Below are 18,254 nucleotides of genomic sequence, written 5' to 3'. Positions count from 1 at the left end.
ATGTGTACTGTTAAGTTGCTGGAAAATGCACTTAGGTGGTAATCATTAGTATTAGGAAAAATTGTCACAAAATAACTTGTTTTTAAGTCAATTTGTGAGCTTGTACCTTATTTTATTTAAAAAAAAAAATTGTCAACTAATACCTTGAATTATTTTTTTTTTTTTTTTTTTTTTTTTTTTTTTGAAAATGACACCTTAATCACGGAATCCGGCCAAAAAGTCAATAATCCAGCCATTGACTTTTAATTTTCCACGCTCGTGTGTAACACACTTTTTTTAAGATATACACGCTTAAGCTTTTATTAGGTTAATTGCTACCATATAAGATTTCCAAATTGATCTGAAAGGTGAATCTCATGGCTTCAATGATAGAGTAAAAAACATATTCCTGGTCCTCAACCATAAGCTATGTTAATGGACCATCTCAACCAAAAGGTTAAACTTATGGTTGAGGTTCAGGAATATGTTTTATACTCTATCATTCAACAACCATAACAAGAAGAACCCAAATATGCATAACCAAAACCTTTAACTTGCAAACTATGTTAAGATTGAATGTCTTACATTTTGTTTAACTTGCAAATTTTGTAGTAAAATGAAAGTAATGGACGGATTTTTGACTACTTGGCCGGATTATTATTGACTATTTGGTGTGGGCTTCCATGATTAATGTGTCATTTTTAAAATAAAATTTAAATTAAGGTATTAGCTGAGAAAAAAAAAATTGATACGATACTACTAATTCACAAATTGACTTAAAAACAAGGTATATTTTGATAATTTTGCATTCGAATTAATGGCTTTTAGAGGTAGTAATTAGCAACTTTTTTTAGCGATAGTGTTTCATAAAGGGGCTCTTTAAGGTAGTAATCGACAAATCCTTCTAAATTTTGAGAAATTATAAAGTTTCAAGCAAGTAAAAGCCCATTACCAAGAGCAATTCCCTCCTACATACAAGAGAGACTAGAACCTAAATTGTGTGCTGCAATAGCAATAAGCAGTCATTGTAATTTTGAAGGACTACCCCTATTGAAGCAGAGTTATTAGTAGCTGAACAACCAAAGTTAAGTTTCATTGTCCCTACAGGAAGAGGGGAATAGTTTACCCAGATAGATCGAATTATTCAATTGTTTGTTAGTAACATTTTTAATTGGAAAATCCAAGGAATTAAGGTGTTCTTAGGGCCTGTCCTGATTTACTGAACTGAGGTGAACTGAACTAATTGGAGCTTAAGTGAACTGAATATTTTATGAGAGAAGGAAATTAGGAATTGAACTCAACTGATTGGAGCTGAACTGAATTGAAATTAAGCTGAAGAGAACAGACCCTTAATAATGTCATGTTGTAAAAGATATTATGGTCTTTGAAAAAGAATAGAGGGAGCATAAGCTTTCTTTTAAAAAAGAAGACTAGTTCTAGTTATCCAGATTTTTTATAAAAGACATATATACCAAGTACTTCGTATTACTTTTGGCAAAAGGTTTTGTTCTTAATTGCCTCATACGAAGGGTATTGACCGCCTTACATCGTAGACGTACTGCGTATTAAGGGCCTGATCTGATTTTCTGAATTGAACTGATTGGACCTGAACTGAACTGAACTGAACTAAGTTGAATTGAATTGCTTATGAGAGAAGAAAATTAGGAACTAAATTGAACTGAACTGATTGAACTGAACTGAACTGAAATTAAGTTGAAGAGAACAGACCCTAGTACAAGAGTATCAATTGCCTTACTCGAGTATCAATTGCCTTACTCTGTAGAGCAAGAGGACATATAGCGAAAATTGTCCACAACTCACTGTATCCCTAGTGTAGTAGTGGGCTAATTGACCAAATTGGTGTGGAAATTAAGACCATTGTGACACATTGGTATAAAAGTTAATATAGGCAACAAATTGGTATAAAAGTAATTAAGCACTCGTGCTGCATATTGGTATAAAAGTTAACAAATGGCGATAATTGACCCTTTTTTTTGTAGTCCGAGGAAGCGTCGTGTATCATAAAATTGCTTATTATTATTATTATTATTATTATTATTATTATTATTATTATTATTATTATTGCTTTTAACATCTATAGTATTTTCTTATGTTTATTGACAAGTAATAACAATGAAATTTGTAAGAGCAAATAGAATTCTCAAAAAGACGGAAAGAGAAAGTAATAAATCTACAAGAATGGAAATGAGGAAAAAAATATGTGAGAGAATAATTATTGATCAAACATTGTTCATATTGGCATATTTGTAGAAGTAGCAAGTAGCTAAATTACTTTTTTAATTTTTTTATTTTTATTTCATATACTCTGTTATAATTTGGAGTTTTAGAAGTGAGAATTATTGTAGAGAAGGCCTAAGATTTCATGTCTTAAAACTTAAAACTAGTTGAAATTAGCTTAAAAGTTATAAAATTATAGAAGTTAGGAACAAATTTATTTCTATACTCTTATATATTGCAAACATTAAAAGCTCAATGTAAAGCCAAAAATGTGTAATCAAATCTCGATCTTGCAAATTTTCTAGAATAACTCTTTTGCATTGTCTTAAATTTTACTCTATTTTATTTGATTTTCTTTTTTTCTCTTTTTTTTTTAATTCTTTGGCTGTTCTTTGCTTTTTTTAGAGTTCTTAAAATATTAAACAATATTTAACACTAAGAAAAAGAAATAGAAAGTAATTAATATTTCAAATAAAATATTGTTTTGATTACTTTTTTTTTTCACACTTACTTCGACATGAAAAAAGGGCTAACTGTCGTTGTTTACTACGGAGTAACTTTTATACCAATATGTTACCTTATGCGAAATTTTATACCAATTTGTCACATAAAGCTAACTTTTATACCAATATGTCGCAGGTTATAATTTCTATACCAATATGTCGCAAGAGTTCTAATTTTTATATCAATGTGGCTAATTGCTTGTAGTAGTGTGCTTATATGTCACACTATCTCTAATTTTATTTAGTTGACACTTATCTTTTATCACGTTTGCCGACGCCCTATTTTAACAAGTAATATTTCTAATTCTTGACATTGTAAAATTATAATAAGTGGATATAATAAAATAAGCATTGAGACGATTCAAACAAGATTACACTTGACTATGTTTTATCGTAGTTATAAATCACAAAAGCTAGTAAAATTGTAACTTGTGAACAGTATAAAAGTTAAATGGTGTCAACTAAAAAAACGGAGAAAGTATGATTTTTAACTTCTTTTCCAAGAAACTTTAATAGGTTTTGAGCTATTTGAACCAACACTTCATCCTTCAATTGTACTGTTGTTTGAATTATTCGGCGTTTCAGATTGGGATAGTGGCTGGTAGGCCTGAGCCTGGTGGTTTCTATAACTTCCTAATCAAAAATAGTGATTGTTACAATATAAGAGGAACACATGATGTATAATTTAACTTGTGACTCACATATAGTGTCATTGTGAATTGTTACTTCCTTCTCCCTTATTTATTGCCCCATTTGACTTTTCACGGTTTTCAAGACACGTATTCAAACGATTATATATCCATATTTATACATTTAAAAATTACAAAAACTTAATATTAATAAAATATACTATGAGACGATTTTAACAAGATCTCACATGAATATATTATCACTTATAGATTAATGAGAATTCTTGATTAAAGTTTTAAAAGTTTGACTCGTATATTTGCTATGGGGCAAAAAATAAGAGACGGGGGGAATACTTTGTTAGCATGAGAAGCCGCACCCAATATTTCGTACGACAACCTTTATTGTTTTTCCTTACTGCTACTTCTTAATTCGATTTCTCTCTCATTGCTTATCTTTCTCTCTCTAACTTGTAATGCAACATAAAAAATTGTATTTTGAAAATGATAATCAATAACTGAATGTTGGTATAATGTTTCTCGAATTTTTCAAAAATGTCCAAAAAAATCGAATTGGGGCTTTCTTGTGTGATGTATAATTGTTGAAATTAATTGTTCCATATGATTGTATGTTGAATTGGGAGCATTTTGATAACAAATGCATGTATTTTGGTTGAGAAATGAGCAAATTATGTTATACCCATGAGCTTAATACAAGACCTTCAGTGGAGGTTCCTCCATTGTTGATCACTTTTAAATTTTTAATTTTTTAAAAATATTTTTAATAGATGATATATATTATTTGGTAAAGGATATGTATTATTTGATAGTGGATATCTATTATCTGATAGAGACATGTATTATGTTAGAAAATTTATACATTTAATTAGAGGATACATATATATATATATTTTTATATATAGGATATGTAAAGTTCATTGGAGGATATGAATTATTTGATGGAGGATATGTATAGTTTATTAAAGGATATAAATAGTTTATTAAAAGATATGAATTATTTAATAGAGGATATCTATAATTTATTAGAGGATATGATTTATCCTCAATTTAACTAAAATGTATTATCAATCTAACTAAAATATATCCTCAATAGACAATATTGTATCCTCAATCTAATTAAATGTATCCTCAATATAAGTTAATGTAGCCTCAATCTAACTAAAATTTATCCTTAGTAGACAATATTGTATCCTCAATCAAATGTATTCTTTGTAGACAATATTGTATCTTCAGTCTACCTAAAATGTATCCTCAATAGACAATACTGTATCCTCAATTTAACTGAAATGTATCCTCAATACAAAATAAATATATTGTATCCTCAATCTAACTAAAATGTATCCTCAGTAGACATTATTGTATCCTCAATCTAACTAAATGTATCATCAATAGAAATGATTGTATCCTTTATACAAGTTAATATAACCTCAATCTAACTAAAATGTATTCTCAGTAGACAATATTGTATCCTCAATCTAACTAAATGTATCTTCAATAGAAATGATTGTATCCTCAATACAAGTTAATATAACCTATCTAACTAAAATGTATCCTTAATAGAAAGTATTGTAACCTCAATAAAATGTATTCTCAATATATAATTTATTAGAGGATATAAAATATTTGATGGAGGATATGTATAGTTTGTTTGAGGATATGTATAGTTTGATGGATGATATGTACAATTTGTTAGAGGATATGTATAGTTTGATGGATGATATGTACAATTTGTTAGAGGATATGTTTTATTTAATGGATGATATGCACAATTTGTTAGAGGATATGTTTTATTTAATAGTTTGATGGATGATATATACAATACTGTTTATTAGAGGATATGTATAGTATGTTTGAGGATATGAATTATATCACCCCCAAATCATCTGAACAATGTATTGTTTGATAGAAGAAATGTAAAGTTTATTAGAAAACATATATTATTTGATGAAAACCAAAACCCAAAATTAATTAATTAAGGAAATATTGAAAAATGGACACTAATGTTGTCGTCAAATTTAAAACAATTAAAGTAATCATAATATTCTAAATTAGTTCACCATCACTAACACAAAATTTCTCTCTCCTCTTTCTTTGCTCCTCTGTAACAATGAACATTACCAACTCCATAGCCATACACCAAAATACAAGGAAAATCATCAAAAATAGAATAAGTAAAACTTTATAGAAAAAAAATATCATCATTTACATCATATCGACGGCTTTACCGGCGGGTGGTACGGTGAGATGGCTTAAGAAACCACCATTGAAGGAGGGAGGAGAGAGAAAGTAAGGCCAACTCACCATTGAAGGAGAGAGGAGAGATAAAGTAAAGAATTGAAAATGAATAAGAGAGTTGTAGAAGTGCAGTAGAAATTGGGTTGAACATCGTTAATAAGGTTGTTGGGCTAAACAAAGTAAGACCGGGCAAACAAACCCGCGCGACTGACAAAACTATTGGTCAGGCAAGACTGACCCAATAGTTTGTGAAAGTTTATTGACATTTATTTAGTCATTAAAATTTTCATAAAATTAGAGGACATATATTAACATCTGGTTGGGTCGATGCACAATGAAACGGATTTACCCAATAACTTGTTTTCCTGATTACTGCCTACAAAAGTAATATACATATCACAAACTATTGCATTGGGTTAGTCAAGCCTGACAAAATAGTTCTTGTGGCGGAGGAGATGATGATGACGATAAAGACGACGATGACGATGATGACAGCAATGGTGGATCTCCTTCTCTCCCTATAGGCGATGATGACGATGATAATGACGACATCAATGGCGAAGGAGAAAGCGAGGTCATTCATGGCGGAAGAAAGAGAAAGTTTAATTCTCGAATTTTTCGAAAAATGCCCAAAAAATCGAATTGGGGCTTTCTTATGTGATGTATTATTGTTGAAATTGTTTGTCCCATATGATTGTATGTTGAATTGTGAGCATTTTGATGACAAATGCATGTATTTTGGTTGAGAAATGAGCAAGTTATGTTATACCCATGACCTTTAGTACAAGCTCTTCAATTGAGGTTCCGCCATTGTTATACATATCATTAAACAAATTATACATATCCTCAAACAAGTTATACATATCCTCCATCAAATAATTTATATCATCCAATTATTTATACATATCATGTACTGGCTGAATGATATTATGGCTGGATGATATCCTCTATTGGCTAAGAAATATGATATTATAGGTAGATGATATCCTCTATTGGCTATATGATATCATTTATGATTGTGTCTTTGATATCCTTTATTGGATCGATGATATTCCCTATTGGTTGGATGATATCCTCTACTGGCTGTATGATATCCTCTACTGGCTGTATGATATCCTCTATTGGCTATATGATATCATTTATGATTTATTGTGTCTATGATATCCTTTATTGACTGGATGATATTCTTTATTGGCTATATGATATCATGGGTGGATGATATCCTCTATTGGCTATATGATATTATCCAGCAATCATATTATCCAGCAATCAGAGTATGTCATCCAGCCAATAAAAGATATCCTCTATTGGCTATAGGATATCATCCAGCCAATAAAAGATATCATCCAGCCATCAGAGTATGTCATCCAGCTAATAAAGGAAATTATCCAATCAATGTAGGATGTAAAAAATCCGCTGGACTGACGAAACATATTATCAGTCCGGACTGACGTAATACCTTCTATATATATAGGAAAAATTGACATGATTAATTCCAACTTTGCCTCATCCGCCAATATTAATCCATATACTTTGAATTATTTTTTATTAATCCGAATTTTATATCCCATCCACCAATAACACTCCCAAGTGACCGGTGACCGATTGAGGAGGTAATTTTTTTTTTAATTTTATATACACGTCTCAGCATGTGATTAGTAAAATAAAAAAAAGATAAAAAAAAACCTCCAACCTAGCCAACAAACCCGCCAGCCCCAGCCACCCATGGCAAACCCCCTGCCAGCCCAGCCCCCTTCCCCCTAGTGCCGGCCACAACGCCCAGACCCCCTTCCCTTCCCTTGGTGCCACCGTTGCCCTACCACCCTCAGTGAGCGCAGTTTTGGTTTTTAATTGGAGAATAAAATTAAAACTGCCACTACTTCTTATTGGTGGTGTTAGTGGGAAAAACTAGCGATTCGGTGTGTTGCGGTGGCTGAGTTACTGGCTGCTGCGTGTGCAGCGGTTGTAGGTTGTTGCGGGTCGGTGGTTGTTGTGGTGCGGTGGCTGATTTTCTACTGTTGTTGGCGGAGTTGTAGTCCGGTTTTGTTGAGTGCGCAAAATGCAAGATGGTATGCGTTCGAGATGCTGCTGTAGCAGTGAGGGAAGTTGCGCTGTTGGTGGCGGGTTTGTGGTGAGTGGTGACAAGGATGGAGGTGGTGGGTCATTGGTGTGAGTTGGAGTTTTTTGGGGAAGGGAAAACGGGGAGGTGGACAGGGAGGCGGCGAGTCGGCGATACAAAGGTATGGGAAGGGGAGGGAGTGGTGCCGGCGTGGTGGACTGCTGGTGGCTAGTGGTCGTGGTGGGGAACCAGAGAGGGACATGGGAGGGGAGGAAAGAGAAGGTGTTTTTTTTTTAACTTATATTTATTTTATTTTTTAATTTTATTTTTTTTAAAACCAATCATATGCTGACACGTGTCTTATAACCTGTAATATTAGGTTACATGACCGGTTGGGAGTGTTATTGGCGGACGGGGTATAAAGTTCAGATTAATAAAAAAATAATCCAAAATAGGGATTTATATTGACGGATGAGGCAAAGTTGGGATTAATCATGACAATTTTTCCTATATATTAATCATGGCAAAGTTGGGATTAATCATGGAAAAATAGGGATTAATATTGGCAGATGAGGCAAAATAGGTTAAGTCCCGTACCATTCACGGTTATTTTCACTATTTATCATTAGTTTAACACTACATTTAATTATAAAAAAATTATACCTAAGCTAATTGCAAAATAAATGAAAATTTACTAATTACAATAGAAAAAGAAAATTATATCATAAGAAAAAAGAGGGAGGAGATTACATGCTCAACTAATAATATGGAGTAATAATTATAGATTGCATCACAAAGTTATAGATAAAAATATTATTGCATAGTATTTAATAAAAAAATATTCTATTGTTTTAAGTTGTCAAAGTTACCATTAAAAGAGAATTTTTACATAGAAATTGCTGAACATATACATACTATTTTATTTGATAAAAATATTAGAGTAAAATTAAAATTGAATGGAACACATTTCATAATTATTTGAGAGACCTTTTTATTTGGGTAAATATTTGCATTTAATTCTTGTCAATTAAGAATTTTTTAAATTAAGAAATATATTATTTGAGAAATGACCATGAGTATTTTAGGCTAAATCCATTATAGAAAGTAGAAAAGATATGTTGAAAAAAAACACTCTTCCTATAATTGATTTGCTACATAAATTCTTGTTGTAATTATTTTGCTACTATTAAGGCTATTTACATTTTAATGGATTCTTTTTAACCTCATTAGAAATCTACTTAAAAATAAATAAATAAATAAAAAATAAAAATAAATAAATAAATAAACTAAGCACACATCAGGAGATGACACGTGTCATTGTTGGTGTGTCTTTTACGGAGTAGTATATAGGTTATTGATGATATGTGGACTACTATTGTATATTATCAAAGTGGGGAAAAGTTCAATCATCAAATAAATACGACCGATTAATAATGTGTTGTCTTATTGGTTAAAACTAAGAGCTCGTGTATAATAAATTATATGAAATAGTTTATCTCCATGATCGTGCCTTTGTGGGTTGTTTAGTGATAAAAAATTTAAAACTCATGTATATACTACTGCATATAAACATAATCCCGAAATTTGAATTACAAAAACAATAAAGGATAAACAAAAGGAAAAAAATAAACCCTTGAAGTTGAATATAAACAGAATAATAATGATCCTAACTCAAAACTAATAAGACAATTTATATTAGCCATTAAATATGCATTCCCTACACACTTCAAATTACGAATATGAAACCAAATAAAAACTTGAACTAACTTGACTATTATATATAGGAAAAAAGAAGTCCATCTAAAAAAGAATCTAAAAAGAATTTTTTTTAAAACAATAAATAAAAAGGCACATTCTAATTGGCAACAACAACAACAAATCCTTGTCTTAGCCAAAGTTCCCACCTCCCATCCCTCCCTACCTTCTCCTCCTTCCCCAACACAACCCATATATTTGCAATTTGTAATTGACAGATGTCTTCATGTCATCCTTTCTAACTCTCCTCCCCCCTTCCCCCCTCACCCCTTCCTCTTTCTCTCTCCTCCAACTCTTCTCTCATTCGTCAATATAAAAGTAACACCATTTCCTTCAAACTAGTCATCTTATTTCTCCATCAATCAACATTCATCCATTTTTCTCCTCTTTTTTTCTTAATAACAATGGTGGTTTCATCTCATCTTGCATTAGACCAATTCATCAAAACATGCAAACCAATTAACACAAATAACACACTTTTTCCTATTGTAATCCCAACTATAGACTTAAATTCTCCAAATGCTAAATCAATGATCGTTAAGGCGTGTACCGAGTTCGGGTTTTTTAAGGTTGTTAACCATGGCGTTCCTACTCATATGATGACACAGCTGGAAGACGAAGCTCGTAGTTTCTTTAGTTTGCCTCAAGCTCTCAAGGAAAGTGCTGGGAGTCCTAACCCTTTTGGGTATGGTAACAAGAAGATTGGTCGTAATGGCGACGTTGGTTGGCTTGAGTATCTTCTACTTTCGGCTTCTCCTGAGTTTATTGCCCAAATTTGTCTGTCCATTTCTCCTGATAATCCTGATGTTTTCAGGTTTCGCCTCGCTCCACTCTGTTTTCCTCTGTTTTTGCTCAATCACAATCTAGATATATATGTAAATAACTAGATACTTCATGTTATTAGACATTTTTTGCTCACACTTTATGTCAAACTGTTTCAAATAATATGAAGCAGAGTTAATGTACGTTTAAATGATTGCTGAGACAAATCTTGTAATGACACGTATGTTCAGGTGTGCTTTAGTGAACTACATAGCAAAAGTGAAGAAAATGGCAGTTCAAGTATTGGAAACAATGGCGGAAGGATTGAATTTGAAAGGAGAAGACAAGAATGCTCTGAGTAAGTTAATAAAAGACGACGAAAGCGACTCGTATTTCAGGCTGAACCATTACCCACCAAAGCCTGAGGCATTTGAAGCCATTAGTAGTGGTAGAAATTTGGTAGGATTTGGCGAACACACAGACCCACAGATCATCTCTGTTCTTCGATCAAATAACATAGGAGGCCTCCAAATCTCTGTAAATGATGGAAGTTGGGTCTCTGTTCCACCTGATGATAATTCCTTTTTCATACTTGTTGGTGACTCTTTGCAGGTAAACCAACCTTCCTATCATGCTTCGCCTATTCTTTGTTTAATAGGGAATTCATGACAGAATCACGCGACAATCAGCATTATTAATCTAGTTATACCTTATATTATACTATTATAGTGTTATATCTTAAAGTTTTGTATGATAAATGAAATTGAAGGTTTCATAAGACAAATGGATTAAAATGGCAAAACATTTAAGATGGAATAGTGATCATGGGATGTTGGATGTTTGATAGTGAGGTCTAATTAATATGGTAGGCAGTCTAAAATTACGATTAGAATAATCATTATAGGATGGAGATACATTAAGTTTCTAGCTAGTTCAAATTCTCTTGTTTTGGGTGTATCTTTCAAAGACCTCTTTTGCTATATTCCCTTTGTCATGTAAATTGTGCAATCCTTTTGCAACCTGAACTTGTGAATGTATGATTAAGAAATTGACTATAGAAAATACAAAATATCAAAATAAAATAAAAAACTAAAAAATTAGTTAAAGGTTATTAGTTGTGTCGCATACTGTCAACTTTAAAATGGTATAAAAGTAATAAGAAAAAAAGAAGAGGGAAAAAAGCTAGTGTTTTACGACATTAGAACATGCAACCTACTAAGTCATTATAAGTTACTTTATAAAGACGCAAACTATTTCATAGTTAAACGACAAATGAAAGATGATAATTTTTTATTTTTTTTGACGATAAATTTAATTTAAATGTTCTTATTTACTTTTCCTCTCTATGCAACCTGAAAGCAACTCTAAATTTTGCCCGTAAAGACATATAAGTAGATTAGGGCAGTGTTTTAGTAGGCTAACTTATTAAAATTTGTACTCGTTAAAACTGATTGTGGCTTAAATTTGTACGGTCAATTTCTTTGGTGGAGATGTGAAGAACAAAATTAATGTGTTCAAACTATACATTTATCGGCTGATATGTTCAAAATTGAGGGTTCAAATTCATAATTCAATAATGAAATATTCTAATTAGTTTTGACGGCTAAAAATTTGTCAAAATTGAGGGGTCAAATTCATAATTTAATAATGACATAATTTTATTATTATATTTACACAAAACGATCACATGATGAGATAAAATAGTAGTATTCATACTACATTTTTTGACCAGTGGTAAAATCTAGTATGGATTTGGACAAGTTCCATTAAAAGTGAAAAAGTTAGTTTGAAATTCTATGATCCTATCCATTTGTGTACTTGTTTGGGAAGGTACCAATATAATATTGGTGTACTAGCGTCATGGTAAGGTTCACAGATCATGTGTTCATTGCGAAAAAAGTTTGTGCAACTGTTTACATATATGAAAGGTGACATTTATCCGCACCATAATATCTTTGTTGACTTAGATGTTGTGGTTTGTGTAGATGTCACAATTGATTAGCACGATTTGAGTTTGAGATCAGACGTTTTTAGTCATAGATACATAAGTATATCAATTTTAATTACGTAGTATTAATTTTAGAGTTGATTTGTATTGTAAAATATCTCAATTTACATCGAAATTAGTCTTTCAATATCAAATATAATTTACATAGGAGCCAAGTATTATTGGTTCGAGTCAAAGTTTTTGTCAAACTAGATATCGATAGTACGGAAAAAGTCCAAATAACATTTAAACATTCATGACTAATACTATGTGGTCTATGTCAAAAGGATGGAATGTCCTTATGTTTTTTTTCTTAAGTTTTTTCCAACCTTATCTCATTTTAAGAAAAGAAGTGTTTATCCCGTGTGAAATATCTAAGTTATTGTTTTGTTGGTTGTAGGTGATGACTAATGGAAGGTTTAAGAGTGTGAAACACAGGGTTTTGGCTGACAACAAGAAATCAAGATTATCAATGATCTTCTTTGGGGGCCCACCTTTACGTCAAAAGATAGCACCTTTACCTTGTATTATGCAACAAGGCGAAGAAAGCTTGTACGAAGAGTTCACATGGTGTGAATACAAAAAATCAGCTTACAAATCTAGGTTGAGTGATAATAGGCTTTTACGCTTTGTAAAGAGAAAAATTATTATTTAGTAATTATGTCATACGTATGTATTAGAGTTAATTATAGTTAATTATAGTGGTTAAGATTTTGTAAGATACAACTCGCAACAAAAGTCATGGTAAGTTACTTTTACATAGGAAAATACGGAGTATCAAATTAACAATCAATTTCTTGAGTAATTATTGTCTACTCTTGAACTTGTCTGGTACAAAGTATGTGTTAAGTATATAACATTAAGGTGTTTGGTTCATCTAATTTTGTTTAAAGTTATACCATATTATCAAATATTATATTATTGCGTTTGAACTTGGTTGAATTTATATTATTTTGTTTGAAGTAAAATAAGTTAAAAATAAGAAGAAACAATAGGCCTTAGCTTTTAATGTACCTATAATATATGGAGGTAAGAAAAACTCAAGATCACTCTTTGATCCCAAATATCTCAACAAAAATAAACTCATTTATCGAGCTATTATATGGAGATATAAATGTGTTACATCTTTTTCATTTCTTATCATCCATTTTGTAATTTTAGTTTATTACACCTATAATATTTAAAATACGGAATATGAAGTTTCAATACTCCTTCATCGTGCATTCCTACCTATATATTGAATTGACAAAGACATGATAATCCATTTCCTTTAAAAATCAAAATAATCGACCTTACAGTTTATTGGTCCAATAGCTATGAGTCAGACACTTGGACGAGAGTTAGGAATAAAGGGGAGGGCAAGGGAATCATCATCCTCAAGCAACCTCATTTGGCTTGGCAAGATGCAAACCCTAAACCTTTAAATCTCTAAGATTTGATGTAAGAATCTTATCAAATGAGTGAAACCTTGCTTGCTAGAATAGAAGATAAGAAAATCGTGCAAAAATTAAAAAAGAGTGAATATGTGAATAGTGTGATTCAAACTTTCAAAACTCTACCCGTCGAACTTTCGAAAACGAAAGGAGTATGAATAGTTGGAAGAAAACATGTGTAGTAGTACACAATCAAGGATATTTGTGATTCATGCCATGATGTCAAAAAGGTGAAGGAAAAGGATAGGTTCAATAAAAAGAATTGACTCGAGCAATGTAATCAAATTAGGCGCGTATTTTGTTTTGTCCCCCTTATTTTTTTGTGCATTTTTTTTTGTGGTTTCGAATGTAACTACGACTAGCTTCCCTAACCTTAATCCAATAAGGTTATATCATCAGTTGATCAGATTATCATGTGGTACGTATTGGTAAGTTGTCGGGAGAAAAGGCTGTCTAAGTATTAAAAATTTATCAACCTCTTGTGGTTCTAACGGTAAAGAAGTTGGCACGTACCATACATTTCTTGAAATATCAATTTATATGGGCAATTTTTGAGGGTTAGAGATCAGAATTTGGCCCCTACTACTACTACACTTTGTCGACTGTGAGGCAAGTAGCCAAGTACAGTACCATCATGGATCTTTTTATTTTGGCCTACAACCATTGTTCATCGATGGGTCACACTTTGATCGAGTCAGATTTGGTAAGATAATTGTTAGTTGTATAAATGTTATGTGCTATATCGACTTGATTGAATTTGCCTATAATTACATATAAGACTAGTATTCTTTGTTATTATTAATTGATACGATATTAAAAAATTTTATATCGGTCAAAGTTATATATATATATATATATATATATATATATATAACAACGATTTCCTATATTAACACAATAATAGTCTATTTCCTTAACAAAAAGATCAAGTGTACGGGATATATTCTCTCTTTAGCATGAGCTAGCCCTTCACAAGTTCCTAATTCAATATTTGTTGGTCATGACCCTTTTGAGAGGAATGGGTTAAGAATTAGGCAAAATTCGCCTCAATACTCTAAATTATGGCTTGGGTACACCCAACACCCTGTACTTTTTTTTTAGGATGCCCACCCGATTCACCAGAGTTTAACTCCGACTACATTCGAATCCGACTTGGGTAGCACACCTGGCTTATGGTGGGCGAGTATCCCAACAAGAGTTTTTGCATACGGTGAGGCTCGAATTTGAGACCTCCCTTAAGCGACATCAAGTTACTTAATACTTGAGCCAACTCTTGTTGGTTCAGCACCCTGTACTTTGCTTAGTAGTCAAAACACCACAAACTAATAACTTGGGTGCAAAGCGCACCCTTAGTGACTTTTCCGGCCACCTTTCTTGCCAAAGCCGGTGAATTTTTTCGATTTGCGTGTTGAAAAATTTCCTGTAAAGGTTTTGGTGGTCATTTTGATCCATGAGGGTCCAAATTGAGCTTGAAACAAGAAAAAAAAATAGCTCGAGGGTCCAAATTGACCCCTTACGTTTTTTTTTTGAGTTATTGATTATAAGTAATATCATGTCTAATAATTGCATATAAAAAGTTATTATATCATAGTGGTTAAGTATTGTAATTTTTGAACAAAAGGTTAGGAGATCAAACCTTAGCCCCCCTAACTTTTTGGCCTAAGATCCGCTACTGTGGAAAGGTGAGCTTAAATTTAATGAAAGTGTGATTTTTGATGATTTTTTTTTTTTTTTTTTTTTTGATGATTAAGTATATAAGGAAATATGGTACGTACGTTGTTTGATCCTGAAATAAAAGAGGGTAAATTGTAATCCCCCGTATTTTTAAATAATTTATAAATGAAATTTTATTTTATTTATAATATTGATTTGTATTTTTCCCAAATTTAATTTCAAAAGTATTAAATTATTAATTTGAATCGAAAATTATTTTAGTACAAACTATTTTATGAACCTTCTTTCTATAATTTATGCCCATACAAACAAAGCCTAGTCCATTTCATTTATTTAATTTGCCCATTATTTTCATGAGGCCCAATATTCTTACAAACCTTACAACTCTTTCTCCTATAAATACCCCATGCATCCCCAAATTTTTCCCCACACAAAAAGGTTAGTTAATTTCTTTTATCTCTATTTTATTTCTTTTATTTTTCCTTTAATTTTTCTTTCCTTCCTTTTAGTTTTTTTTTCTTTTCTTTTTCTTTATTTCTTTTTCCTCCTTTCACGTGAGAGCTTCTCACGTGAAAATTGTTTGGTTATACATTGAATTAATTCATGTGCTTATGTTTATGAGACATGTTTTGGTGGAATTGATTATGTTTGTATGGAATTATGGATGCAAGCATGTTGAATTATATTGGATTAATTGTTTGTATGGAATGTTGATAGAAGCTTATTTTTATTGGATTGGTTTGTTAACCACATTTGGATTATTGAAAGATTGGAATTGAATGGTTTAAGTAGAATGAATTTATTAATTATTCCACAAGGTTATTATTTATCTATTTATTACTCAAACATGACTTGTTAGTATGTTGAGTAAAGGTGGATTAAGCCGAAATGGCTAGGTGGGTTGACTTTGTTAAAAAATTTTGGATACTTTGTGTAGACACCTAATTGTGTCCAGTGATGAATACCATTTACGTCATTGATTATCGAATGAAGTGAAAGTGTGAAAAGTCTTGTGATGCGGTTGTTTTAATATAAAAATACTTATTTCTATTTTCGAAAATGTGCTCTATTTATGAAAATGTCCAGTCTAATTTAGTTTAGTCCATGATAAGGGTCCAATAATGGTGTAGTTGGATTGGGTTCGAAAGAGCTTTCCACAATATATTATAAGCCCAATTCCGATAAATAATGAGGAAGTTATGGCCAAAATACTAAGTTGGGCCCAAAACAATTTTTATATACGGCCCAATGATCTAGTGGATGGCCCATTAATTATTATTCCTAAAGTCTTTAGGATTGACTTTAATCTTCTAGAAAATCTAGGAGGTTCTCTTAAGTTCTAGTGGAATTAGGATTAATAATTATATTTTTAGAAAATAAAGAATTTTATTCGGAATAAATTAAGTGTTTTTTTTATGATAAATCTGATTTTTAATTATGATAATTACGGAGTCTAATTACTTAAATATATTAGGAAAAGGACTCCGTACAGCGCGTTTATCTTTTTAATACCATCGTGAAACGACAGCTCCATCGCGCCGCGACAAGGCTGTTGCGCCGCGTTGGACCTTGTCACGCCGCCACAGAAGTAGTTTTATTCCAGATTGGATTCGGTCTTTTTCTGATCGTTTTCGGACTATTTTTCTTATAAATAGGGTTGTATTTCCCCGTTTTCAAGAATCAACAATCATCTAATTCTATTCTCTTCTCTCTTAAGCAAAAGTTTATTCTTTCTCTCTCTTTCTAAGCCTAGCCTTTCTTCAAACACAATTCCACATTCATGAGTTCTAGACACACATAGCCAAGTCCAAAGTTGCCTTCACCCTAGACGTGAAAGGTTGATAATTTCTGAGGGTTTGGTCCCAAATCCCTATTTCATTTATTTAAATTAATTGTTTGATTTAATATTTTCCTTGAAGTTACTAACGTGCATATTGTTTTTATAGAAAGAGATATGAGGCAACAAAGTAAGTTGTTTTATTGCTATTTATCTTTAAGAAAGCATGCTTAGACTATTTTAATTCCTAGTATCATGTTAGGATGTCTTTTATTGCTTTCTAGTATCATGTTTAGGTTGCTTCCTATTTCTTCTATCATGTTAGTATCATGTTAGGGTTAAAGCTTTGATCTTTAATGTTTAGTGATATGGTAGGATTTGTTATTAATCTTGTTAGTATCATGCCTAGGATCTTGCTAATAATATTATTATTCTTTGATGAGATTGAGAATATTATGATGATGATGATTTGTTATTGTTATGTTGCTTGATATTTATTGTTATTGCTTGATCACGCCCTATTTTGCAGGATTAAAGGGAATTTGTACTTGAAATCACGCTTGATAAGATAATTAATAATTCGATTTAGGCTAATATGATTTTAATTCAAGTGATCACCAATAATAGATTTGTTTGTGCATTAATATTCAACCAACATAGATTAAACGGGTTTAGGATTAATATATTGTTTGTATGTTAGTCAGAAAGCGCACATGAATATGAGAAGAATAAAGTAGAGGCCTATTTTTAGGGCAGGTTCAATCTCTTTTAGGTTGGATTTGTACCTTCATCCCCGAATATCCAGTCATGGTTCCAGACCACTGGAGTTAGTGATCTCATGGATCGTGAAGGGTGTAACCTTCACCCTGTGAACGGTTTACAAATTCCTAAAACTTGTTGGCGACTCTTTTGCTCTAGCTTCCTTCCCTTTGGACGTCACCATATTTAAGTGTATGATCACAGTGGAGCTCAAGTGTGGGATGCTTGAAATATTCTCTACACTTTGGAATTTAAAAGGAATTAAAGGTCAATTTGTGATGTGATCATCGTTGTCCTAAATAAGATTAAAAGTGAATTATATGTATGATGATTATGTATGTTTTACTTGAATGAGTCAACTATTATTTAAACTTGTAATTACGTTAAATGAAACGTGGATGACCAGTAAAACTCTAAATAGCATGCACTTCTAGATATTGACAATT

At 31.7% G+C, this 18,254-nt stretch overlaps 1 protein-coding gene across 1 annotated transcript; it reads left to right on the top strand.

Moving 5' to 3' along the window:
• The first annotated feature begins 9,452 nt into the window (after positions 1-9,452).
• On the top strand, positions 9,453-12,978 carry LOC145579195 (gibberellin 2-beta-dioxygenase-like). Its single transcript, XM_081636443.1, has 3 exons — positions 9,453-10,230; positions 10,430-10,790; positions 12,566-12,978. The coding sequence occupies exons 1-3, from the start codon at positions 9,821-9,823 to the stop codon at positions 12,818-12,820; spliced, it is 1,026 nt and encodes a 341-aa protein (XP_081492569.1). The 5' UTR covers positions 9,453-9,820; the 3' UTR covers positions 12,821-12,978.
• Positions 12,979-18,254: the final 5,276 nt, after the last annotated feature.

This window comes from Chenopodium album, chromosome 14 (genome assembly GCF_948465745.1).
Source record: "Chenopodium album chromosome 14, dcCheAlbu1.1, whole genome shotgun sequence".
Classification (NCBI taxonomy): Eukaryota; Viridiplantae; Streptophyta; class Magnoliopsida; order Caryophyllales; family Amaranthaceae; genus Chenopodium; species Chenopodium album.
This window is presented reverse-complemented; position numbering and strand designations above follow the sequence as displayed.